This window comes from Vulpes vulpes, chromosome 4 (assembly GCF_048418805.1).
Source record: "Vulpes vulpes isolate BD-2025 chromosome 4, VulVul3, whole genome shotgun sequence".
NCBI classification, from domain to species: domain Eukaryota; kingdom Metazoa; phylum Chordata; class Mammalia; order Carnivora; family Canidae; genus Vulpes; species Vulpes vulpes.
Window position 1 is genome coordinate 114,021,709 of NC_132783.1, and position 25,957 is coordinate 114,047,665.

The 25,957-nt window shown below is 48.5% G+C and overlaps 1 protein-coding gene across 2 annotated transcripts in view; it reads right to left on the bottom strand.

Moving 5' to 3' along the window:
• Window positions 1-25,957, bottom strand: part of GALNT10 (polypeptide N-acetylgalactosaminyltransferase 10) — a 215,322-nt gene that overhangs the window by 20,374 nt on the left and 168,991 nt on the right. For both annotated transcript variants that reach the window (XM_026008154.2, XM_072756779.1), the window contains exons 5-7: window positions 23,120-23,305; window positions 18,924-19,107; window positions 13,406-13,523 (exon numbers count right to left, since the gene is read on the bottom strand). In XM_026008154.2, coding sequence (XP_025863939.2) covers window positions 13,406-13,523; window positions 18,924-19,107; window positions 23,120-23,305 — 488 coding nt within the window. The remainder of the gene's footprint in view (window positions 1-13,405; window positions 13,524-18,923; window positions 19,108-23,119; window positions 23,306-25,957) is intronic.

Genomic DNA, 25,957 nt, shown 5'->3' on the forward strand with positions numbered 1-25,957 from the left:
GTTCAAATCCCAGCTCAGTCACTTACCAGATTTGTGACTTTGATCAAGGTACTTCTCTGAGGCTCAGTGTCCTCAACTGTAGAGGATTAAATGAGGCTGGCCTCAGGGATGAGATACCTCACGTCAAGTGTTTCCTTAGCACAAGACCTGGGACACCGTCATAGCAGTGACGCCACAGTGATTCATTCAGCCATCTAATATATACGGAGTATCTGCTATATGCCAACATTGTGCTGGGTGGGCACATGTGGTGGTGAATAAGTCTGCCAAGGCCCTTGCTCACATGGAGGGTGTGTATGGTGCTCAGCCTCTGGGATGGCTCCCAATGAGCCCTGCCTTCTGATATTTGCACCTTTAGGCATTTCCCTCCCAAATGTGTCCTGTAAGCCATGTTGGCCCATGTAGCCAACAGAAGAATGCAGAAAGGATGGTCATAAGAGACACTGTGGCTTCCATCTTCCTCCCTGGGACCATCTGCTCTGGGGCACCCAGCTGCTGTGCTGTGAGGACACTCAAGCAGCTCAGTGGAGAGTCCAGGTGGCGAGGAGCTGAGGCCTCCTGCTAATAGTGCCAACATGCCAGCCATGGGAGTGAGCCTCTTAGAAAGGGATCCTCCAGTCCCAGTCCAGCCTCAGGTGACTGTGGCCCTGGCTGATGCCTTGACTGTGACCTCATGACAGACTCAAGCAGAAATGTCCTGCTAAGCCATTCCCAAATCTCCCAGCTGCGCAAACCCTTCAATACTGTTTACTGCTGCTTTAGGCGGGTATATTGGGGGTATTTTCTTCCTGTGGCAGTAGTTAAGTAATGCAGAAAGGCAGTTTCAGATAGTGATGTGTGCTATAAGGGAGCCAAAGCAAGGTAACTGGACAGACTCACTGTATGGATCTATGAGAGGTTAGGTTAAATCTACCCTGGTCAGGGAAATCCTCACTTAGAAAGGAGCATTAGATACGAGGCTTAAATAATGAGAAGGTGAAAGTAACCTAAAGATCTTAGGGGTGAGAGAACAGGTGGAGAGAAGAGCAAGTGTAAAGGCTCTGAGATAGCGACAGGTTTGGCTTAATCACTGCACAGAGAAAGCCTGAGGCCTGGAGCAGGAGCAGAGATGGGAGGGCAGGTCAGAGAGGCGAGCAGGGACAATCATAAGGGTCTCACCAAAGAAGGAGTCTTCACCAAAAGTGTTCAGTTAAGGTCACACTATAATCCAATTTCTATTTTACCAAGATGACTCTTCCTGTGGGGTGGAAAATGGGCTGTAGGGTGCAGGTTTGGGGGAAGGAAGGCCTGGAAGGCTCTTGCGGATGGAGGCAGTTCTGCTTTGTTTTTGTGGATGCTGTGGTGATGGTAGGACTCAGCTGTACTTGGGACATTATCTATATCTATATCTATCTATCTATATCTAGATAGATATAGATAGATAGTTCTTTTTATTTAAAATAGGCTCCATGCCAGTACAGAGCCCACTGTAGGGCTTGAACTCATGACCCTGAGATCAAGACCTGAGTTGATATCAAGGGTCAGTTGTTCAACTGACTGAGCCACCCAGGTGCCCCTCAGGACATTATTATTAATCTTATTACCATGTTCCTTTGTTTATGAATGAGGAGTAAGAGTGGGAACACTGACAGCCCTGATTCTGTGCAAAAGAGTATTTTCCAGCTTGAACAGCTCAGTGGGATATTGGGGATCTGGCTTCATGTCTTAATTAATTCACAGGCTCTAGAAGGGCTGCTTTTCCACCTCACTCACCTGAGTGTCCTCAGTCCCTCATTACTCTGTGCCAGCCCCTGCCTCCAACCCACCCCGGATGTACTGCATCCCAGGCTTCCTACAAGGGGATATGCATGCATGTGGCTGCAATTAGTGGAAGTGCTGCCTGGAGAAATGCAATTATAGTCTGATCTTGGGGGAGAAAAAAAAATTGAGCAAGTCAATAGAACAGAACATTGGTCTTGAGATAATGGGCTCCTGATGGTAGATTAATGTCAAGGCCAAGCCAAGAAGTTTATTTTCAAAGCAGGAGATATTGATCAGGCGCCAGCATCCCATAACAATAACTCTTCCTTTATATGAAATGACTGATGTGGAAGTGATGCTTTTGTCTGGCGGATATTGCCCAGCTCACTGCTGGGCCGCCCCTGTCTTTCGGGAGGCAGAGTGGTGCTGAGCAGGTGGGGACACCTTACCCTGCTCTATTTTTGACCACCTCCTGGGCAGTTGACTAGGCTGGCGTCCAGCTCCCCTGACTCCATATTAAACTTGCATTAGCTAACGAGGATGCGTCTCCAGCCCCTGCCCGGCAGGAAACCTTCCTTTATGCAGACAATGATCAATTTCCAAATCCTTCTCTTTGCTGTGACCTCTGGTTTCTTTGGCCTTGACTATGCTGGCCATCAGCCTGAAGGTTCCTGAGGGACCAGGATGCCCTTGATTTGCTGAGAGGTTTGAGATGCCCGAGACATCCAGAGCTCAGAAGGAGTCCTGGTTTGGGATGATGGGGTTTGCTCCTCAGCCTTCCTGCCACTGACAGCTGACTCGGAATGGGAGCTGCCTTCAGACACAGGGATACCTGTTCAGCTAAAGCTGCTGTCAAATCTCAAGTCCTCTGGGAGCACCTGAACAGTCTGAAAAGGGCCCAGTGTAGAGCACATCCCACTTCCCAAGTCCCTCTAGCATCTTCCACAGTGGTCAGCACCCCCATGGTGCTCGCTGGTTATCTGGCAGGATCCCGAGACTGGAGGGGACTCTCCCTCCAGGAATACGACAAGAGCTGGAGGCACAGAATGGTGCTGTGACTCACCCTGGGCTGGGGTGTGGCCAGAGGTGGTCTTGATCCCAGGTCCCGTGGTTCTGCTCATGGCTCTGCACCCGTCTGTGTACTGTTAGGACCCCCTCCCACCCTCCTTCATAGTTGAGGCAGCAGCCACTCAAGATCTAGGGCGGCCATGGCACAGGGCCTCCCACTCCTGACCCCACCTTGTGCAGCTGTGTGGCCTGGTACCAGGCATTTACCTGGGGAGCCACAGGCTCCTCATCTGTGACCTGGGCATAACCGGTCACTACTGCCTTGCCAGCCTGCTGTCATGGCATGAGACAACTCGTGAAAAGCACTTAGCTTGATGCCTGGCTATAACAGACTTGATTATGTTAGTCATTTCTGGAGAAATACCACCACCTTAAAAATTATACAGCATTTGCCCCTTTGCCCAACACATCATGGTTGTCATCCTTTGGCTTGATTTCCAAAATGGAGAAATTGAGGCTCAGAAAGATAAAGTCGTTTTTCTAACTTGGTGGTGGAACCTGCAACTGATGAGGAGAATGCCAGGGCCAGGTGAGGTTGGCACAGACAGGGGGTACCACTTGCAGCCTGACTGCCCCACAGTGCTCTCCTTTCCCCCAGGTAACACCCTGGCAGGAGAGTGCAGCTGGCAGCAAAGAGAAGGGGGGAACTGCAGCCAGCAGCGGCCAGACCCTGTTTGGCTGGGACCCCCTCATATTTGGATGGGGACACACACAGACCACCGACATGACGTATCTGCAACCCCTCTCTGCTGTGGGCTTCCATCCCTCCCTCCCTGGCCAGCCCCTTGCCAGCCTCCACATGCACTGGGGATGCAGTTGCCTGCTCTGGGTGCCGTGTTGCTCTACCACAGGGAGTCTGCAAATACCTCCTGTCAGCTTGTTTCTGAGTGCCTCTCTCCCTTGCAGAACAGCCTTCTCACTTCTCATGGAAGCACCATGCCACCAGACAAGTACAAATCTAATTGTAAAAGCTTGCTCCCCATTCATTTTCATTGCTGCTTTGATTTATTTTATTAGCAAACTTCTTTTGTGTGATGACAGGCTTCATTACAGTGTCTATAAAAGACAATTACTTGCTCTTATCTCCTAAACTGAGGAGGAAAGAAACAAGTGGTGATGTGCATCAGAAAGAAACACGGGATCCCAGAGAGCGCATGTCAGAAGGCCCATCCGTGGGGGGGACCTCCCTCTGTCGAGGACACGGCCACCTGGATACCACCAGGACTGGGCAGCCATCCTACTTGCTGATGGCTGGGAGAAGACGACAGCCAGCCACATTTTTTGCTGTTGGCATCCCAGCTGAGCACCCCTATGGAGTTCAAACCTTGTAAGTTGCACGTGGGGGGAAAATAATATAATAATTACTGCCAGTTATTCTGCATTATTTGTGTGCTTAGAAGGTACATGGGGTTACTGCTATGAGCCTGGTTCTGAAGTAAGGACTGAGTCTAATCTTGTAAGCAAGCTTTATGAGTCTGAAAGCCTCAGTTTCCCCATCTGCAAAATGGGATGAATTCTTGTGTGTGCCTCCTGGGGTTGCGATGAGACTGAAATGAGGTAATCCTGAAGCACGGAGGGCAGTAAGCAATCTGCATGGTGTTATCTGGACTCACAACAGCTGCTGGGCACTGTGGAGAGGCCACGCACTTCCCCTCAGAAAGAAGAAATGGTATATATCCATGTCTTCCAGAAGCTTGCGTTATTTTGAATATATTAGTTTGTTTTAAACAAAAAGATGCTGTTTCAATAAGTCTTACCAGCATGAAAGGACCTCATTCATGCTAGTTTTAGATGTTTATTATGGTTACTGGATGCAGCTGGTAAAGAGTAGGAAAAAACAGTTTTACTTTATTTTTAAAAACCATTTGAATTTACTTCTGGGATGGATGCTTGGGTGGCTCAGCAGTTGAGCATCTGCCTTCAGCTCAGGGCGTGATCCTGGAGACCCAGGATCGAGTCCCACATTGGGCTCCCTGCATGGAGCCTGCTTCTCCCTCTGCCTGTGTCTCTCTCTGCCTTTCTCTCTATCATGAATAAATAAATAAAATATTTTTTAAAAAGAATTTACTTCTAAGTTAATATATTATTTTATATAATTTTAAGCATATCTGTATCTAAGTTAATAAATTAAACTAATAAATTCAGTCAAGTTGCAGGTTTGACTCATGCTTGGACTATAGCAACCTCAGAACCGCCCAGTGAGGGAGGTGCTATTGTACCTTTTATGTGTGAGGGAACCAAGGCCTGGAGAGACAAAGCGCCTTCCCCAAGGTCCCTCTGCTCAGAAATGGCAGAGCCCAGAGTGGAATCTGGGGTCAGGTCGGTTCCTTAGAACCAGGCAGCTCTGAGACCTCCAGGGAGACCACACCTTCCTGGTTTAATCTTTCTGGAGCCTGGTCCCAACCCTATTATGGTCTTTTGCCAAGCTCCCTATGAGCACCTGTGTAGTCTACAGAACAGAGAGGCACCCCTGGCTTGTAAACAAGGCTCTCTGCCACCTGTTCCTCTGTTCCCGGTCACCTCCAGTCCTCATCACACTCCCTGAACTCAGGCTGTGGATGCTGCTGAGAACCAGCTGCCGTCCATTCACTTTGCTGCTCTGTGGGGCACCTGTGTTTTTCCTTCCACCAATAACGTAGCCCATACACTCATTCATTCATTCATTCACACATGGCTAATCATTGGTCAGCCTTGCTCTAAAACCTTGTTGGAAGAAATGGAATAGAAACTCATGGACAAGGGTAGACCCAATGATGCAATGATGTAGCTGGGTGAAGGTCCTGGGATGTGCCGGCCAGCCTGCCATAGCCTGCCCATTTGCTCTGTCCTTCCACACACAAGCCTGAGCACTCTCTCTGTACAAGACTCCATGTATTCATTACAGCCACGGTTTTCATCTTTGGGCACATCGGAATCACCTGGAAAGCTGGTTAAAATACAGACTGCGGGGCCCCACCCTTAGGGTGTCTGACTCAGTAGTTCTGGGATGGAGCCGGAGAATTTGCATTTCTACCAAGTTCTCGGATGCTGCTGATACTGCTCGTCTGGGGCCCACACTCTCAGCACCAGGACATACTGCAATAGTAACAGCCTCCCTCAGCATAATGGTTCTAGCTCGGTCACACAGACAGCCCTGTGAGTTTGGGGTTATTAGTGTCCTCGTAGATGAGAAGCAGAAAGGGCAAGTGAGCCATCCAATGTCTCACTGAGAGTTTGTTACAAAGCTGGGCCTGCGGCTAACATCTTTGAACCCGGTCTCATCAGCCTCAAAGCTCTTTCCACTCCTGTCTTCCTGCCACTGTAGCCAGAGCACATCAGCCACAACAATGCCAACAGTAACAACTACTGTTTATGGATCATTTATTATGTGCCAAGCACTGAGCTAAGGCTTTCACACAGTTTGTGACTTATTTTCACACCCATACTACAGAGTAAGGATTATTCTATCCTCATTTTATAGCTATGACGTTAAGCCCAGAGAGGTTAGGTCACTTTGCCATTGCCATACAGCTTGACTAGCTGATCACACCTGCACCAGAATCCAGGGGGTCTGACTCTGCAGGCCATGTACTTAATTCCACGGTGTTGTAACATGAGGGTTCTGATCGGAACAGCTACTACTTACTGAGTGCCTCCTTTGGCTTGGCTCTAGGCCAGTTAAGTGTTTCATGCCATTCAGTGCTTACAGCAAAGCTCTGAAGAAGTTACTATGGCCATTTTGAGTGATGAAAGATGGAAGCACAGAGGGACAGGTGTGTGCTGGTTGGGAAGCCATGTGCGACAGAAGGTGGCTCAGGGCCCTTGGGCCTCTGAGCCACCTTCCTGGAGGCATGGTGGGAGATGCAGGCTCCGACAGACAGAGACGCTCCTGCAATTTCAAAGGGCTTGCTGAGAGAGAGTCACGAGGAGAATGCTGTCCCTGCTCCCAGCAGGTGGCTCTTGGGAAGGCTGGGCACCTGTAGCTGGAGGAAGATGCTGCACACAGCGGAGCATGTTCCCCACATCCTTGGATAACCCAGCAAAGGAAGGAGCTAGCACTAGGGGCTCCAGCAGCAACAGTGCAGCTCATCTGAGTCAGAGGGGGCTGGGAGGGGAAGGGGAAGGAAATGGGGAAAGGTGTTGGCATGCAGGTGCTTGGCTGGTGGCCCCAGATCACCTTCTGCCTCTCCTGCTGGCCTCTGGAAGTCATTTCTCCCTCCTGTGCAGCACCTTAACTCCCCTCAGGGCTGGTCCTGACTTCTGAGCCTGGCCTGTAACGATGGCGTCTCTCTAGGTGGAGCTGCTGTTCCTCCCCACTCCCACTGGGAGGAATGAGATGAGCACCAGCAGTTTAGGATCAGGACATGTGGGATCTAGCCAAGCGATCCAGTCACTGGACCACTAAGGGCATCAGGTCACATCGCCTATAACCAGTTTCTGGGGATGCTCCTAACTTCTTTCCACACTCTTCCATTTACTCCTCCTGATGACGCTGTGAGTTTTACAGAAGGAAAACCAGAGCATTTTCTTTTTTAAAATCTGCCCCAAATCTGCAGCCTGGGACTGGGTTGGGCTTTGATAGCTATATCAAACAAAGCAAACCCGGGTACATGACACCTCCTACCTCTGGCTCAGTCTCTCCTTCCAAGGGCAGTGGCTGTAGCCACTGCCTCCTCAACCCCACCCTGTAGACTTGTGCTCAGGGCACTCAGACCTTCCCTGGGGTCTCCTCACTGTCACTGCCTCATCCCAGAACTTACAAACTGTCCAAACACAGCATTGGGATGTATATGGTGAGGGGGTCCTGGGAGGGCTGAAAAACTGACATTTTTTTCCTTTATAGTTAAAAAATTTTTTTTCCTAATTCTAGAAGTGATATGTACTTGGTACTTATGATGAACATATTCATTGTTATAGAAACACATTAGTAGGAGTGGAGAGCCATACTCTGGAGCCCTCCCACCCCGATACCATGAGGGACTGGAAGCCTTCAGGGTGCCGTGGGTCAGAGCATAGGCTCAGGCTGCATCCAACAGGTAGGGCTGACATTCCTGTTCTAGCTGTGTGGTTCTGTGGAAGTGATTTAACTCGAGCCTCAGTACTCTCATCTACACAATGAAGAAAATCAGAGCACCGCCTTGGGTGGGTATACCATGAAGGCTAAATGACAGTGTGTGCACAGTGCCGGGCACAGAACCCCACACATTTCTAGTGTGACTGAACATTAGCTGGTATGAGGGCAGTCTGAGTGTTTGTTTGCTGGTTTGCCTTCCTCATATTTTTAAACATTAAACATGAGATCATATTACATATATATTATTTTTCCCATCTGTTTCAACTTAATATTGGAGGCATCTGGCTTTTTAAATATAATATTCCATTGTTTAGATGTGTTCTAACTTAATTTATCCCCTTAGGATGTACATTTGGGTCATTTTCAGTGTTTCCCTAATGGAAGTAAGGCCTCAGTAAATTGTTTCTACTTAAATCTTTCCTTATCCTTGCAGCTGTCTCGGATATACTCCTGGGTATGGAATTTTAGGTCAAAGAATGTGCTTGCTTTGGCATGAACAGATTTTGCCAAACTGCTATTAACAAGACCTATGCACTCACACTGTTGCAAAGCCTACCTTTCTTATGGTGACTCATCCATATTGTCCAGTGGGTACTTTCTCTCTCTTGGATCTCAGAGTTGAAGATATCCTAAACTTGGTCTCCTGGGGGGACACTGTGCAATCACCCTTCTCGCTTGTCCTACTGCCACTACCTCTAATCCAAAATATCCTTGGTACCTGTGTAAGTCAAAGGGCTTTCCCCTTTCCCCACAGTATCTTATTTGATTCTATCTTGTGGGATAGGAAGGAAAGTTGTAACAGCACTGTCTGGGATGTGAGGGCCAGAGAAGTCAAGTGGTTAATCCAGGGCTCCCAGATGGATAGATGGAGAGCAGAGATGAGAAGCCAGTGCCCTGCCTTCTTGCTGACTACTATTCCCACCACACCACATTAACTCAAAGATGGTGATCTAAGTCTGGAAAGGGAGGGGTGAAGGATGTTTTATCAGATAGGAATTGATGCAACTAAGTTATTTAAAACACCTATTTGGGGACAGACACTGGGTATAGAGATAGCCAGTGGGAGCTCACAGTCCAGTGGGGAAGAGAGGCCACCCTTGAGTCACGTCAACATGAGGGATTCAGAGCCAAGCCAGGAGTGATGTTGGGGTGGACCCTGGCCAGCCCAGGGAGCTCAGGCTAAATGTGGGCTGGCTAGATTAAAAGAAAGGCATTTCAAGAGAGTGAACTGTGCATCCTTCCAAAGATGACCTGACACGTGAGCCTAGGGTTTGTGAGCAGTTCCATATGGTTGGGCATAGACATCTGTGTGGACATCTGTGATTTGCTCTGCCCCACATTCATTCTCCTCCTAGATACAGTACCTGGTCTCTCCTTTGGGGAACCAGCCCAATCCCACTTTTCTGTCTCTAGGATGGGCATGGGAATGTGACTGCAGCTGACCAATCAGAACATTGCTCAGGGATGGGCAAGGAGACTCAACTTGGGCACTTCTACAGGAATGATGGGAAAGACAAACTGTCTCTCTTATGGGGTGCTGGGCACTTCCACAAGAGAAAGCCTGCCCTGAGCAGGAAGCTAACCTAGATGAAAGCAGAGTCAAGGGCCTGAGAGAGATGGAGACTAGACGAGATGGGTTAGTCCCTGGATCCAGCTAGGCCTGAAGGGTCTGCCCTGGGATTTCCATCGTATGAGCCAATTGATTCTGATTTTTCACTTAAATCAGACTGACTAGGATGTTGGTCATCTGTAATCATGAGTGCAGACTAACGCAATGCGGTAAGATGACAGGGGGAGGGTGGAGAGACAAGCAGGGGTCAGCTCACAGAGGCAGGTATAAGTAGACTATAGAGTTAAAGATTTCACCAGCCACTAGAAGTAGGAATATTCTAACTGCCAACCAGGAGAACTTTGATAGTGTGACTGTGCCTTTTGGAAACAAAATATCTCTTGGTTGAGAGAAAGAAAGAAAGGGGGGAGAAAATCAATGACTCTTTCAGAAATTTCAGAGCCTTCAGAACACCTTTTCTAGGGTTTTCCCATCAGGATAGATAGCCTAGTCTGGAATTGGAGCCAAAGTATTAATTCATCAGTCCTGACAGCACATATCAATTTATCTTAATTTTTGGAAATACACTCAAGCCTTTCAGACCATTCTCTATTCTCTGTCATCAAGAAGAAAAGGGGTCTTAGCAGAGATTAAGCAGAGGGAATATGGTCTTTTGAAAATGCTCCACTCTGGCTGAAATGGAACACCAGCATTGCAGGGAGGCGTCCCTGGCAGATAAATGGGCTTTCCTGTCTACTCCGCACTATGGGCAGGCCTTCTACAGGGGCTTGGGAGACAATGCACTGGCAGATGAGCTGTCATGGGCTCTGGGGACTCATGCTCTCCAAGCCAGGAGAGAGAAAACTGAGGGAGGAAAGTCTCCCTTCCCAACCTGGGAGCCTCCTCATTACACAGAACCTTTTCCCCTCGAGACTGAAGGACATTAATTGGATCAAATGAAACAGGAGCCAGCCTCTCTCCCCCTCCCAGATGAGAGATTTCCAATATGGCTTCATTACCAAGTCTTTTATAAATAAACTATGTGTAGAAAAATGCCATTTGTTCTGCTGTAATTGCCTGATGAGCATCATTAGACGGGTCTTTGAAACCCACAGAATGAAATCATTTTGGGTTTAGGAATTCCTTTGTGCAAAGCCTTCTCCATTCACTATTTTCCATAGAGGGCGTTTCTGAAAGGGGACTTCTTGACCACGGAGGTTGGTTTCTGGCCAGTGACATACCTGCTCTGAGTGATGCACGAAGACATATTTACTAAGTGCCTCCTCCATGGCTGGCAATCTTTCAGCTACAGAGGATACAGCAGGGAGTGAAACACATAGACATTCCCACCCTATTGAAGTTTACATTCTGGCGAGCACTCAGAACACAGGTGTGCTCACTTCTGGGTATATCCTCGGTGGAAAACTTTATAAATCAAGTTTGTTTGATTGCTGGATCAAGGAACTGTGATGTTAAAACTTTTGATTCCCTGTATGTGATTTCACTGTAATAAGGATGCAACATTTGGAAAACTAGATTATATGGGCTAGGGATACTAAATAAAAGAGGTGTGTGCCATCCATCACTTGCCACTGCACCCATGGCAGACATCACTAATCAATCACGACTTTTCTGATTAGCATGGATGCAGATTCAGAATACATATCAACACAGTACTGGGTAGCCCCCATCCCAGAGCAGATCAGAGTTGGCTGGGAGAGGAAACCTATTTGCTATTTCTCACCTAGACAGTCATTAATTCACTTCACCGAGAGGCTGTAGAATATCCCAGTAAATTTAGAATAACTCCAGGAGGAGGCAAAAACAGAAGGAGGGGGAAAAGACTGGAGCTAACTTCTGAGGCTCATTCTCCTCTCAAGTGTCTTTCTCTCCTGCTCCTGTCCCTATAGAGGCCTAGGAAACATGACAGGTCAGAGAGCGGGCTCTGCAATCAGGCAAACCTGGGGCCAGGTCCTGGTTCTGTTACTTCCATCTGTGTGGAGCCTAGGTCTGAGCCCCACATACCTCGCTGTGAAATGGGTATAATGATGACATCACCCTGCCAGGGATGCTGGGAGGATTGAATAAGCCAACATGTGTGAAGGACTTGGCACAGTGTCCTATGAGCTCTGAGTAGGGCTGAAATCCAGCTGCTGAACAGCAGAACTGACTGCAGACTTGTTTGTAGGTGGTGTCCGCTCTGATTATTTGGTGCTTGGGCCCTCACTGCCACTAAATACTTTGAATATCGCCCCTGGACATGAGCATTAGTGCATTGAGGGGCGGGTCCCCTGACGGGAGACGGCTTCAGAACTCTGGGTAAAACAGCTACACACTGTCCTTCAAACAAAAATAATGTTTTGGTAGAATTCCAGGCTGTTGTTTTCTTGCTAATCATGGGTTTATGTTCTCTGTTCCTGAACTGCTCAGCCAGTGGTGCACATGGTGACAGTAATGATGTCGATAATGAAAATCATCTTTAGGATGTTGTTAAGGAGCACCCAACCAGCATGGTAGCATTTAATCCCCTGAACGACCCCGTGAGGATTCAAGTATTATTAAGCTTGTTTTGTGGAAGCAGAAGCCGAGGTTCAGTGAGACGAGCCTTCCTTATCCAAGATCACATAGGTGGTTGGAAGTAGCAGAGCTGGGATCGGACCCCAGCACCGAAGTCTCAATCACTGTGTGAGACACCGGTCTCTTGTGTAAAAAGTTGGTCCCCAATTTGGTGGGGGTGGGGAGGATGCGGGATCAGGGTTGTGTATTCCCAGCAATGCTGCTACTGGCCATCCCTTATGCCCTACCAGGGGTCTCTAGGATGGTAGAAGCAGGCCCTGGCTGGCCACGAGGGCCCAGAACAAACTAACCGTCCCCTCAGAGGGACCAACCCTCTGTTCTTCACCTGAGATCAATATGGAATCCCACAAATGAAGGGGAGAAAGTGACCCCAGAAGTTTGTGTGGCTAACTAGCAACTACCATTTCCCTACTACCATTGTCAGGAAGCTTCTACAGCACAAGGGCTGGTCTAATAGAGTAAATATTTATTCATTGGATCTTTTTTTTTTTTTTTTTAAGATTTTTTTGTTTATTTTAGAGAAAGAGAGTGCGGGCTCAGGAGGAGGAACAGAAAGAGAAGGGAGGGAGGAGGAAAGAATCTCAAGCAGATTCCATGTTGTGCACAGAGCCTGATGTGGGGCTCAATCTCACGATCCTGAGAGCATGACTTGAGCTGAAATCAAGGGTCAGATGCTTAACTGACTGAGCCACCCAGGAACCCCTTCATTGGAACTTTAATGAATTCTACCAATTATCAATTGCTGGTTGTGTCCCAGGTTGCATATTAGGATATTACCTCATTCAATCTTTGCAATAGCTCTGTAAGGTAGGCAGTATCATTACTCTCTTATCTCAGACAAGGAAAGAAAGCCAGTCTAACTTGCCCCATATCACCAAGCTCCTGAGAAGTGGAGTTGGGATTTGAACCCACACTTTTGTGACTCCACAACTTAAGCTCTTGACCACTGGTCTATATAGCAAACTCCAGCAGTGGTAGATACAAAAATGAAAACTTGAAAGGGGTGGCCAGGAACCACTGAGGAAATCTGTGAGGCCAGGGGCCATCGTTGGAGCACAGTGCACAGCATCCCCCAGGCCTGTGTATCCTGCTTGGCCTGGTTTCTCTGCCCTGCTGCTGGTCTGCTGGGGGGCTCACTGGGAGACATGGCACCATCTTTATTGGAAGTGTGACCTGTCTTATTCTAACTCTGCCATCCTAAGAAGGGGATGATGTAAGAGCTGTGGTTAAGGACAGTCTTTAGGAGCCTAGGGAGACACCCCATATCCACACGCAATAAGGACTGGCCCACGGCCTCTGACTTCTTCACCTAAGCAATAGGAGCTGCAGAACCCTGAGGATCCAGAGTCTTTCCAGGCTCAGGACAGGTGCCAAGGGGATGTAGCAAGAAGAAGAGGGCTTCCAAAGAGCTGGCTCACCTTGAATGAGATTTCATACTGCTCCCCTCCCCAGATCTCCAGGCCTGGATCGTACCCGCCCAGCTCCCAGAACCATTTCCGATCCACAGCAAACAGTCCACCGGCCATCACGGGAGACCTGTCAGGGAAGAAGAGTGTGGTGTGAAGACAAAACGCCTCAGCCGCATGCTCTGAGTGTGAGCCGACACTGCTGTTCCCCCAGGGATGGTGCTGCACGCTGCCCTGTGAGCACAGCCCACGTGTCTAGGAAGGAATCCAAGGCCCTTCCAAGGGAGGGCCTGCGCTGTCTTCTTTCTTGGCCACAGCATCCCTTCTTAAATCCTACATTTTAACCAAACTGATCCAAAACCCCTTTCAACCCTTATTTGTGAGGGGAAATCAGATAAATGTGTGCCTTGCAGCTGCATTGGCTATGCCTCTCTAGTCCTCCCATGGGTTAAATGGTCTGAATCCGGTCCCTCCAAGCCTGTCTGGGCTATGGGATCTCTTAGAGAGAAGACAAAACACATAGCTTGTTGGGCCCTAGCCCAGACCTATGAAGCAGTCCCTGGGGGATGGAGCCTAGAAATGTGTGTTTTCAAATAGGCTCCTTGGATGATTCTCACTCAGCCAGCCCAGCATGGGACATCTGTTCTGCTGAGAATTTGCAGAAGAAGACACAGTCTCTGTTCTTTCTGTTAAACTGGGATACGATGAACTCCACACGCTGTCTCATTACTTTAGTTGCTGAGTGCCAGCTGAGTCGCAGATGCTAGGAGAATGTGGCAGTAAATCAGAGTTGGCCTGGGACTTCGGGGGATGCTAGTGTGGTCACGTAGCCACCTCAGGACCGAAGGATCCAAAAGACAGGTGGGTGGTAATAAGGGCCCCTGGGAGGTGCAGACACCATTACAGGAACACAAAAGGAAGGAGTGTCTGCCTCTAGGTTTTGGAGATGAGGAGAGAGGCTGGGGCAAGAGTCAAGGAAAGATGCTTGGAGGGGGGGTGGCATTCGAGGTGGGTTTGGACAAGCGGGAAGTGAGGGGAGAAGAAGGAACCCCTGAGGGGAAAACCCCAGGAGCAAGAGCACAGAGATGCTAAATTTGGGGGGACACCATGGGCAACAAGAAGTCAGCATGGCATCATGCCAAGCCCAAAGGGGATGCCATGCTGCAGCCTGCCTGAGTCCCCACGGTGACTCACACAGGCTGGCACCTGAGAGGGGCCACTGGGATTTGCTGAGTGAAAATCTCCCAGAGTGGCTGTGTCCTTGTCTGGCTCCAATGAAAACTCCAAAGCCTCAAACCAAAGAACATTCCAGCAGCAAAATCTACGCCGCCTCCTGGCCTTGGGAACTGCAAGCTCATGGAAATTGGTCGGGCTGATTTTAAAAGACTGTAGCTAGAGCACAGGCCTCCCCAGCTTTCCTGTAGCAGATGAGCCTTGACAGCAAAGGAGGCACTCCTTTAAAAGATCTCCTTGAATATTCATGGAGGGCTTGAGTGTGGCAGGTGCTTGGCTGAACTAATTTTTTAATAAGATGACTACTCCCCATGTTGACCTCAAGAGGTGGGGCTCATCCTTTTTACCCCATTGATGCCTGGGGAAACTCAAGCACAGACAGGTGCCATCAAGAGGCAGGTGATGCATGTAAAGGTCAGGGGATCAGGGATGAGGAAACCATCCCTCCCACTTCTGCTCTCCTTTATCCCTGGTATAAATTTGAGACGTGTTTTACCACTTAACCCTGTGTTGCTTGGGACACCAGCCACGGGCCACATATTGCTACTAAACACCTGGAACGTGGCTACTCTGAACTGAAAATGTATTGGAAGTGCAAAATACACAGAGGATTTCCAAGACTTAGTATGAAGAAAAGAATAGAAAAGGCCTCATTAATAATTTCAGGGACGCCTGGCTGGCTCAGTTGGTGGGACATGTGACTCTTGATCTTGGGGTTGAAAATTTGAGCCCCACGTTGGTTTTGAGATTACTTAAAAAGAAAATCTTTAAAAAAATAATTGCAAAGTGTTGGTTACATGTTAAAATGAGACTATTCTAGGTATATTAGGTTACATAGAGTATATTACAAAAATGAATCTAAAAAAAATGAATCTTACTTGCTTCTCTTTCCATTTTTTATGTGGCCACTAGAAAATCTAAAAGTATTTATGTAGCATCCATTATATTTCTACTGGACAGCGCTGATTTAGCATCTCTGAGCCGGTCTCCGCAACTATAAAATGAATATAGCTACATTTCCTAGCTCGCGTTGCTGTTGTATTTCTGAAAGTACCCAGTATTATGAAAAATAAGGTGTTTAGGTATCAACTTTCCCTTGTCTTTTGAAGGTTGTGGGGTTTGGGGTTTTTGGCTGAAGCCACAAATACACTGCTTGGAGGGACAGAGTGTTTCTGAGCTAGTGCTTCAAGAGGAATCAAACCCAAGACTCTGCACACGGCACTCAGCCTGGGTGGGAGCCAATGGAAAGGGCCAAGGAGCTGCGGAACAGGGAAGAAGATATTAGCTTCAAGGCATTTTGGATGCTCCAGGTTTGCTTCCAGAGGGAGGTCTCTCCTCCGGCCCAGTCTATTTTCTGCTGTGTTCACCAATAATAATAACAACAACTCTGAATATCTAGTGCCTACCACTCACTTCACCGACATCATCTGCAGCTCTCACAAAGCTCTGTTACTAGTCCCCTTTGCAGATGGAGGAATTTGAAATTCAGAAGTGCTAGATACTCTGCTCAAGGGCATGTAGTGAGTAAGTGGATGAGCTGCTGTTCCAACAGAGGTCGGCCACCAGAGCCCGTGTCCTTCAAACACCATTCTACTGCCCTGTGCCTGCAGACTGCCCACCTGCCGGCACCATGGAGAGGTATGCAGAAAATGACCAGGGTTTTTCTAGTAGCCTCTCTCCTGGGTTTTGTCCAAGTACAATACAGAGAAGATACTTCTGGAAAGAATCAGAGGATACAAAGGATGGAGAGTCCCTCAGGAAGCATTGAGGCCAGGGGCTCTCAACTGTTGCCACACATTCCTTGGGAGCTTTAAGTAACAGTGATACCTGGATCCCATCCTGAGATTCTGATGTAACTGGTCTCAGGAGTGGCCTGGTAGGTTTTGTTTGTTTGCCTGTTTGTTCTGACAAACTCCCCAGATGATGTCAATGTGCAGGCAGGGTTGGGAGCCACTGCTCTAGGGCGGGCCTGACCCCTTTCCTGTCCAGGCGAGACAAGAGACAGAGGCCTAGGAGGAAACCAGTGGGGCCTCTGCCACTCAGCAGCTGCATGACCTGGACTTACCCTTTCCCCATCTTGAGATGAGAAGATGAATGTGCGAGACCCATCCTTACTCACATTTCAAATTTCACAAGTCAGCTGATGGAACTGGTTCCAACTAAAAGGGGTGCTGGTAACCCTGAAAATCTGTTTTCTGGAGTAGCCCATTCTGACCTTAGCTTCTGCTACGTGTCACGGAACAAGGCTCACGTCCTCTCTGAGCCCCAGGGTCTGCATCAGGCAAGGGTGGAGAACTGTCTCCACACCCTAGGGCACCGTGGTGAGGACGGTGAGCCATCCAGTAACGTCAGCTGTGACTGATCAATCAGCTCAGGCCAGATGTTTGGTCCTTCCCTGAGTGGTATTACTCTCCAAGAACTCGGAGTAACTGGGGATGACCCTGGCCATGTGGGGGTTGCTGACCATGTGATGTGGCCCTGGGTTCCAACAGCAGGGGCTGACCACGTTTTGGATACTGGAGGTCAGTAGAAGAACACAAACTTCTGACCTACTTAAGAGGCACAGGGCTCCACTCTGCCTTCTGCTCTCAGCAGTGCTCCCACTGCTCCCTTGCCCAGCCACCCTTTATTTCCCCAAACAAGCTCGCCTCTTTCTCCCTCTGAGCCTTCTCTTGCTCCCACAGCATTAAGGGTTCCTCTTATCCCCTCAGGAACTCTGGTGTTCCCTGTGCTTATGAGGGTGGCTGCTGACAGACGCCTTTCTCAGATGGGGAACATGAGGTGCAGGGAAGCTAGAGGTTCACAGGGGTTAAACTGGTTAGACAGGTATGATAGGCAGAATAATTCCACACCCCCTGCCCCCAAAAGAAGCCAATGTCTAATTCCTGGAACCCAGGAATATGTCACCTTACATTGCAAAGGGACTTTGCAAATATAATTAAGGGAAGGATCTGAGATGGGGAGATTGTCCTAGGCTCAATGCAATCACTGGGGTACTCGTGTGTGAAAGGAGGAGGCAGGAGGGTCAGAGTGAGAGAAGGAGACATGATGATGAAAACCTGAGCCGCAGAGAGACATATTGGGGATAAAGAGGGAAGGGGAGGGGGAGAGGGTGTGGGGGTAGAGTTGGGGAAGGCAAGGGGGAAAGAGAGGGAGACTTGGAGATGTTATGTTATGCTGCTGGCTCTGAAGTGGAGAAAGGAACCATGAGTCTAAGAATGTAGGCGGCCTCTAGAAACTAGAAAGCACAAGCAAATGGATTCCTCCCTAGAGCCTCCAGAGGCGACACCGCCCTGCTGACATGGTGATTTTAGCTAAGACTCCTTTTCGGACTTCTGAGCTCTAGAACTTTAGAAGAATAAGTATGTACTGTTTTAATACGCCAGTAAATTTGTGGTAATTTATAATTAGGAAACTGATACAGTAGGAGGCTGGACTTTGGCTTTATACTCAAGGGTCTTTCCACACCTCCAGCAGGGGTGTCAGAGTGGCTCACAGAACGGCACCGGACAGGTGCCAGAGAGGCACTGGCTCTAGTTCTGGCCTGGCCACTAACTCCACTAACTCACAGTTTATACTTATGTCAGCCACCATCCCACCCGAGCTGTCCTGGGGCCTCAGTCTCCCCATCTACAGGGGGATGGAATCCATTACCTGGAGGTCCCCTGGCTTTCACATTCTAGGATGTTATGGGTCCACTCTACACCCCCTGAAACTTCCACCATGGGACAAGCTGCCATTTCTCTATACTTCTGAGAGGGTATAACTGAACGATGGGAAAACTGGCTCCAAAGGCAGACCGACCTGCATGTACATCTGGCCTTCCCCACTTGAGGGCTGTGCGACCTGGAAAAGGTGCTTAACCTCTCAGAGCCTTGGTATCGCCATTTGGAAGATACAGATAGTAGTTTTTACCACATATGTAGTTGTGGGGGCTTAAAAAGGATCTGCATGTGATGTGCTCAGCATGGTGCCTGGTGTTTAGCAAGGGTTCAAAAGTGGTGGTGGTGCTGGTGCTGGCGATTATGACCAGGCACTAGGCTTGAGGGAGAGAGCAACTGTGTTCACTCCAGGCAGGCAGTCCACAGACCACAGAGGCGGACAAAGAAGAGGTGGCCAGCTGGGAGGCCCATGAGCCAGACTCTGAGACCAGCTGGGCGGGGCTGTGCTTCTGGTTGGGGATTTCAGCCCTGGTCCCCCTGCACTGGACTCTTGGGGGAGGTGGCGATCCTGAGTTGGGTGTGTTGGGGAGGGGTCACATGAGGGTTAGCTACTGGGACCAGTTGCTTGTACTTACTCAAACGGATCACTGGGGTCAGCTTTCTGCAGTTCTGGAGGAATTGGGATCCGCTTATAGTACATCTCCCAGTCAAAGGCGCCCCGCATGGCATCCCCCGCTTGTGTTTCGTACCGGAAGTCATCGTGGTCAATCACATCAATCATTGGGCACACGATGGTTTTGCGGTTCCGAGCGATACGGTCTAAAGAAGCCAAGAGATGCCCATTAGGGAGGCAGGACAGGGTGCAGTTAAGTGCATAACCCCGCTTACTCACATTTTTTATGTGCTTCCCGAGTGAGTTTTCCGAACACATGAGTTTGAGAATTCCAGGAGGAGGGGAGAGAGTAAGATTTAAGAAAGATGGACCAGGGCTCCCATCCCAGCCCTGCTACCTGTGAGCTAAATAGTCTCTGAGCACCAGTGTTCTCTTCTGTGGAATGGGGAGAAGAGGCTCCATGTCCTGGGTTGTTATGAGTACTGGATACCGGTTGGAGGGGTTCCTCACAGTTCTCGTAATGGTCACCCCTATTGTGGAAAGAGGGCTCCTTTCCTTCTGGAGGACTCCTGTCCTGGCCGTCAGGATCCGCATTCCAGGTCCTAAACTTGATTCTTGGCCCAAAGTAGCCAGGTACACCGGCACTTGCCCCTGACAGCCTCTCAAAACTTCCTAGCTATAGTTAGTGAACAAATGACCCTCCTTGTGAGAGAGTTCAGCTCACTTTTTGCAACAGTCAGAACTACTGAAGAGGGGATGGACTATCCCATGAGTCCCTCATGATCTCGTGCAAGCAGGGCCTGGCAGACCTTTGCCCTTGCATGAGTGCTATAGGAAGGCTAAAAGGCTAGGTGACCCAAGATGGCAAGGAGGGGCCCCTGACCAGATGGCTTTTTATCGTCCCCTTTAAACCAGGGAGGAGCTGATTTTATAAAATTCACTCTGCCCAACCTACTGACCAGAATTTTAAGCATTGGTTTGCTCTGTTCTTCAATGTTCCTTCCATGAAGCTGTGATTGCAGCTTGGAGGTGCCAGTGATCGGGGAAGATGATCTGCCATAAGGGGCAAGTGGACTATGCTGGGGTGCCTGTCTGCTTGGCCCAGCAGTCAAGTTGAAGTCAAGTTGGAGCCTTAGAATGTGGAGCCTGGTAGGGCCAGTGCAGGCTGGCAGCTGCCTAGGGCTCAGGCTTCATCAAGCACAGTTTTCTTCCAGGAGAGGAAGCAGCATTTTTGCCTTTTCCTAAGCTGCAAGATGCAATCCATAGGTGGGTCATAAAATTGATTGTGTATTTGTGTGTGTGTGTCTCTGTAATGAACCAAAAAAGAATACTGAATGTGAGAGTGCATTCCAAGTGATGAGAAAAAATAGTTTTTCAGGAGATGTGTTTCAGGCAAACCACACGGGTGTGTGTTTGTGTACTGGACTGAGATATCCAATGTATTGTCAACTGTGGCATACAGTCAAAAAAGTTTGAGAAACGCTGTTTTCGGTAGTGTGTCCTCTGGGCTACCAGTGCCAGATGCACCTACAGAGAATCCGACTCTCTGGGGGTAGAGCTTGGATCTGCCTGGTGAACAGGCTCCCGAGGGGGATTCTTAGTGAAGTCGAAGAAACTTCTCCAAGGAAAGATCTGGAGAAGTGCTTCCCTTCCCAATTATTCACAGCTGTGCAGGGGGGATTTCACATCTACAGAGGCTCTGGGCCAAGGACACAGCACTCTGCAGAAGGCTGGCTGATGGTGGGAGGTGTGAGGTCAAGGTGCTGCTGTACTCACCTGGGGACAGAATGCCCAGGTCCAAGCCCTGGTTTTGTCACCCACGGGCAGCATAACCTTGACAAAGGTTTTCTGATGCTTCTGGACCTTGGTTTCCCTGCCGACAAAATGGAGGACGATGGCACTAATCTCAGGGGGTCCCTGTGAAGACCGCATGGGATAGTGGGCCAAGGTGCTCAGCCTAGCCTCTCACACATCCACACATCCCATCAGCACTCCGCTGACATCGTCTGTGACTGGGGCTGCTGAAAGAAGCTCCAAAGCTCAGAGGCTGAGCACCCTCATTCTCCAACTCTTTAGTCTCCTCATTTGTTATATGTGGATAATCATGCCTGGCCTGTCTGCTTTACCAGGTACTGTCAAATTCAACTGTAGCTGTGGCCTAAACAGCTAAGGGGCCAGCAGAGCCATGCTGCTGCTGCTGCTGATGGTGGTGGTGGTGGCAGGAAATGAGGATCAACAATGGCTTCCCTTTAGGGGGCTGAATCCTTCTTAGGCTCAGGAATGCCTCATTTCCCCAGAAGGCGGAGTGAGGGACCCCTGGGTGGCTCAGCGGTTTATGCCTGCCTTCGGCCCAGGGCATGATCCTGGAGTCCCGGGATCGAGTCCCACATCAGGCTCCCCGCATGGAGCCTGCTTCTCCCTCTGCCTGTGTCTCTGCCTCTCTCTTTCTCTCTCTCTCTCTCATGAATAAATAAATAAAATCTTAAAAAAAAAAAGGTGGAGTGAGCTGTGCAAGGAAGTGTTAATGGTTTCGAGACAAAAGCCCTGATGCCCCTCGTATGAACAAGGACACACTTTTACATCTACACCACCAGTTCACTTTTCTATTGGAAAAATAAAAAATAAAAAGAGGGAGAATGTTCCTTCCATGTATTCTGCAGATTATGAAAATTACCCTCATATATTTCCATAGAAACAGAGTTAAGGGCTATTTAGACTCCCAGCTCAGCTTCGTGCCCCACCACTTCGTTCTCTTTATGAGCCACTGGATGACCCAATAAATGGGTTGTTCCTTTAGCACTATAAATCAGGTGATTTATGGTGAGGTTTTTCTTTTTCTTTTTCTTTTTCTCTTTCAGTAATGAAAGGCAGATGGAGAGACCTCTTGGCTTAATTAAATAAACAGCCAGAAAATCTGTGTTATATCCTTTTCTTAACCCAATGGGATCCTGGACCCTTGGGGTCAGAAGCATATAATCTAATACTGAGGTTCCATGCTGATCTGTGTTAAAAAACAAATTTGCTGGATTATCCCATTAAACTGTGTGGGTTTTGCTTTTCGTTTTCACCTCTGCATGGTGGCTTAAGCAGTGCTCCTCTAAGTGTGGTCCCTGGACCAGCAGCATTGGCAGCACCTGGGAGCTGCTTAGTAACGCAGCTTCTCGGGCTCTACCCCTAGATTTTCTCAGTCACAAACTCTAGGGTGAGGTCCAGCACTCTGTGTTTTAATAAGTCTTCCAGGTGATTCGGATGCAGGCTCAGGTTGGCCCTAAGTTTCAGTTCCCTTTGCTCCCCAGCTCCTTCTGTTATGGAGAGCATACCTACTCATTTGAGAGGGACATTTTCTCTTTAGATTGACAACTCTTCTCCATTCTGCCTCTGTTGCTGTCCCTCGCTTGATTCCAGTCTCAATGGGACATTTCCTCTTTGAGGTCCACCCATTAGCACCAGCTGACCACCTTCAATGAGTCTGAACTCCGCAGAACCCAGACCTGCTTCCTCAGCCAGCTAGGAGGCACCTCACTGCCCAGAACCCGATCCTCATGCCTCCTTTCTGTCTGCAATGCTATGGTGAATGGCTGCTGGATCGTGCTGCCCTGTCCACAGCCCTTTCCTGATAGCTGTCAGAAACTCTCCAGACAGGAAAGGAATTTAGGGAGGCAGTGTGGAGTTGTGAGAGTGGACAGACTTTGGGGCCAGAGAGACGGCGATGTTGACACTTACGACCTGAAGGAACAATATCGAGTCACTCAGTATCTCTAAAACTCAATATCTTCTACTGTAAGATGGGGACACTTCTGACCTGGCATACTTTTGTAAGGCCTGGAGATAACGCTTACAACTTTTCTGGCTCAGTAGCAGTGCAGTGAATGTTAACTATTCTAAGCTACTAGGATAATGTCCCTCCACAGTTTGGCTCCTACCAGTAGATAGCCTTGGCTTGCTTTCTAATAATACTTTCAGTAACCTGGGGGAAGATATCATGTAACTAGGCATTAGCATGCTGTAGGACTTTGGGCAAGTCACTTCCCCTCTTGGCTTCCTCCTCTGTAAAATGAAGGGACAGGGCTTGAGTGGAATTTTAAGGTTTCTTTGAGCATTCCTGAATCCCTTGTGGCACATGACACTGGCTGGCTGCATCTCAAGCAGTTAAGAGAACCCTTGCGGACAATTTCTGCAAGAGGTTGGGGCCCACCTTTCCATGGGAGGATGCCTTACCAAGCAAGGGGGGAAGCCAGTTAACATTGGCTTCACAGTGCGAGTCTAAGAATGTGATGACATCCCCAGTTGCCGCTGAGGCCCCCAGCATCCGGGTTCTTATCAGCCCTTCCCGTTTCTTGGTTCGAAGAATCCTCACACTGGGGAAAAGGGCCATGTAGTCTTCAAGTGGCTTCTTCAGGTGCTCTGTGAGAGAGACAGAAGAGGGGTGAGAACAGCTGTTTGGTAACCGTTCTTATCTCCCTTCCCTGACGTGTGCACTATACTTTATAGTTTAGACACAGCTTTCCCTTCCCACACAATGCCTCATGGGACCTTTCAGGTAGGATGACCACCTGCATATCTAAATGAGACTGCTGAAGCCCAAAGTCTTGAGTGCCAGTGCCAGGCCTGGACCACACAGAGATCGTCTGTAGGAGAGTGTGGGCAGCTGGAGTTTATACTTGGCTGAGACCTCTCTTTTTCTGGAAACAATGTTCTGATTTTGCTTGGTGAAACTGCCCCTCCCACACTCTCAGTCCATCACACCCTAGGTGCGGCTCACCCTATCCCTAGGAGCCAAGGGGGCAGAGCATGTGGTCTGGGCCCAACCAATCAAGGCATGCCATTTCCTTGCCTATAGTGATTGGTTGAGGGATGGCCATGTGACCTGACTAGCTTCAAAGAATTACTCTTGAGGTTTTTTTTTTTTTTTAGAATTATTGAAAAACGAGGCCCTTTCTTTTTCCTAGAGTTGTTAAGTTGGTTGGCCATAAATCTGGAGGTGCTGGTGACATCTTTGGCAAATGAGGTGATGAAAGGTGGGAGGGGGGCTCCGGCTGGGACTGAAGTAACATGTAAAAAGAGACGAGATGGAAGTGATCCTAAAGGTATTTTGATTCCCCAGGTCCCCCTGTGCCTGAGGCAGACAGACTTTTAGACATTCTTACTATACATGAAACAAATTCCTCTTTTTGCGTATTCTAATGTGGGCTGGGTTTCGGCCCTGTGCCTGGTAAAGTTGCTCTAAATCAATCTCAAAGATAGCCTCTTTTTACTGAAAGTCCTAGGCTTAACCGGGTGTCTCGATTTTAATCACAGTTAGGGCTCCTTATAAAAACTCTAGTATGAAAAAAACCCCACCAAACCTCTAGTATGGCTGCCAAAACCCCCTAAAGTTTGTACCACGCTTAACAATGAAATACTGAATGTTTTTATCCTATGATCAGGTTAAAGGCTGTACACTCTCTCACCACCTCCATTCAACACTGTACTCAAATTCCTAGCCAATACAACTGGCAAGACAAAGAAATAAAAGGCATAAAGATTGGGAAGGAAAAGGAAACAGTATCTTTAATTGTAGATGACAGGATTGTTTTACATAGAAAAATCCTGGGGGAGGATGAGTCCCGCCTAGGAGGTGGTGTAAATCCAGACTGGGCGTTGGATTCCCCCGTTTCCTCCTTTCCTCGTCCCTAGGCTGCAAGAAAGCCCCGAACATGTGGAATCCCAATGCTGGGCAGTCAGGGCCGCATCCATATCCCCCTAACATCGGGTACCCTGAGGTGCCAATCCTGTCCATCCACCACCTGTGAATCCCACCTACCCTCCGGGCCCCTATCCAACTACCCCAGGGGCTCCCCAGGGGAATCCAGCTTCCCCCCCTAGCGGGCCCCCTTATCCGGTGCCACAACCAGGGTACCCCGGATGCCAACCCACGGGTCCCTACCCACCTCCCTACCCACCACCTGCTCCTGGCACGCCTCCTGTTAATCCCTTGCCACCTGGCATGGGGGGATGCGGAATGGTGATGGACAAGAAGATGCGGAAGAAAATGAAGAAAGCTCATAAAAAGATGCACAAACACCACAAGCATGGCAAGCATTCCTCCTCCTCCTCCTCCTCTTCCAGCAGTGACTCTGACTGAATACAGGGCCTGGACCCTTCCCTCAAGTCACTCCAGTTCTGCTCTCCCATCAAGCTTCAAATGGCATCTTGTACTGGGGAAAATTAACCATTGTGCCCCTTCTCCCTCACCCCCCCACTCTGAGCCTTACTCTGCTGTTCAGTCCTAACTGGCTTGGGAAAATGGGCCAAAGAATTGCCATGGGCTAGCAAAGACCATCTTCTTACTACTTGGAAAGACCTTTTAGCTGATGAGCTTAGCAGAACTATTTTTTGAGGCTGGTGAGACCTTTGAGCTAAATGCTGAAGATGAGTTTAAGATCTGTAAAATGGGATTTTTTTAAACTTTCTTTTGTAATACTTGTAGTTGGGAGGGGTTGTGGAAATTTAATTATGGAAGAAAAGAAACTGTACCATTTTGTAATGGTGGCTGGCATACTTTGGTGATTTAGTGGCAAACAGATTTCCCACCAGCCTTTATTGATTATACTAACTGTAAGCATGCTGGGAGGTGGAGTCCATTTGGTTGATAAGCTCTACCTGTCGTTTTGGAATCTAATCTCACTTCTTAGCTCAGTAGGCTGGCTCAGGGCCTTCTCATTCTCCAACTCTCAGCTCAAATAAAGCTTTTTTTTTTTTTTTTACCCTGGGGAAAAAAAAAAGAAAAATCCTGGGAAAACTACAAAGAAACCAGAACTAATAGGTACACTTAGCAAGATATCAGGATACAGGTCAACATTTAAACATTAATGTTATTCCTATGTACTGGTAAATAAAAAAGCAACTGGAAACTGCAATTAAAAATGATAAAAATACCATTTACAGCTTAACAAAAGAAGTAAAAACTGTATACTTTGAAAACTGCAAAACACTGTTGAAAGATATTAAAGACGTAAATGGAAAGATACTCTGTGGTCATTAATTGGATGACTTAATATTGTTAAGATGGCAATA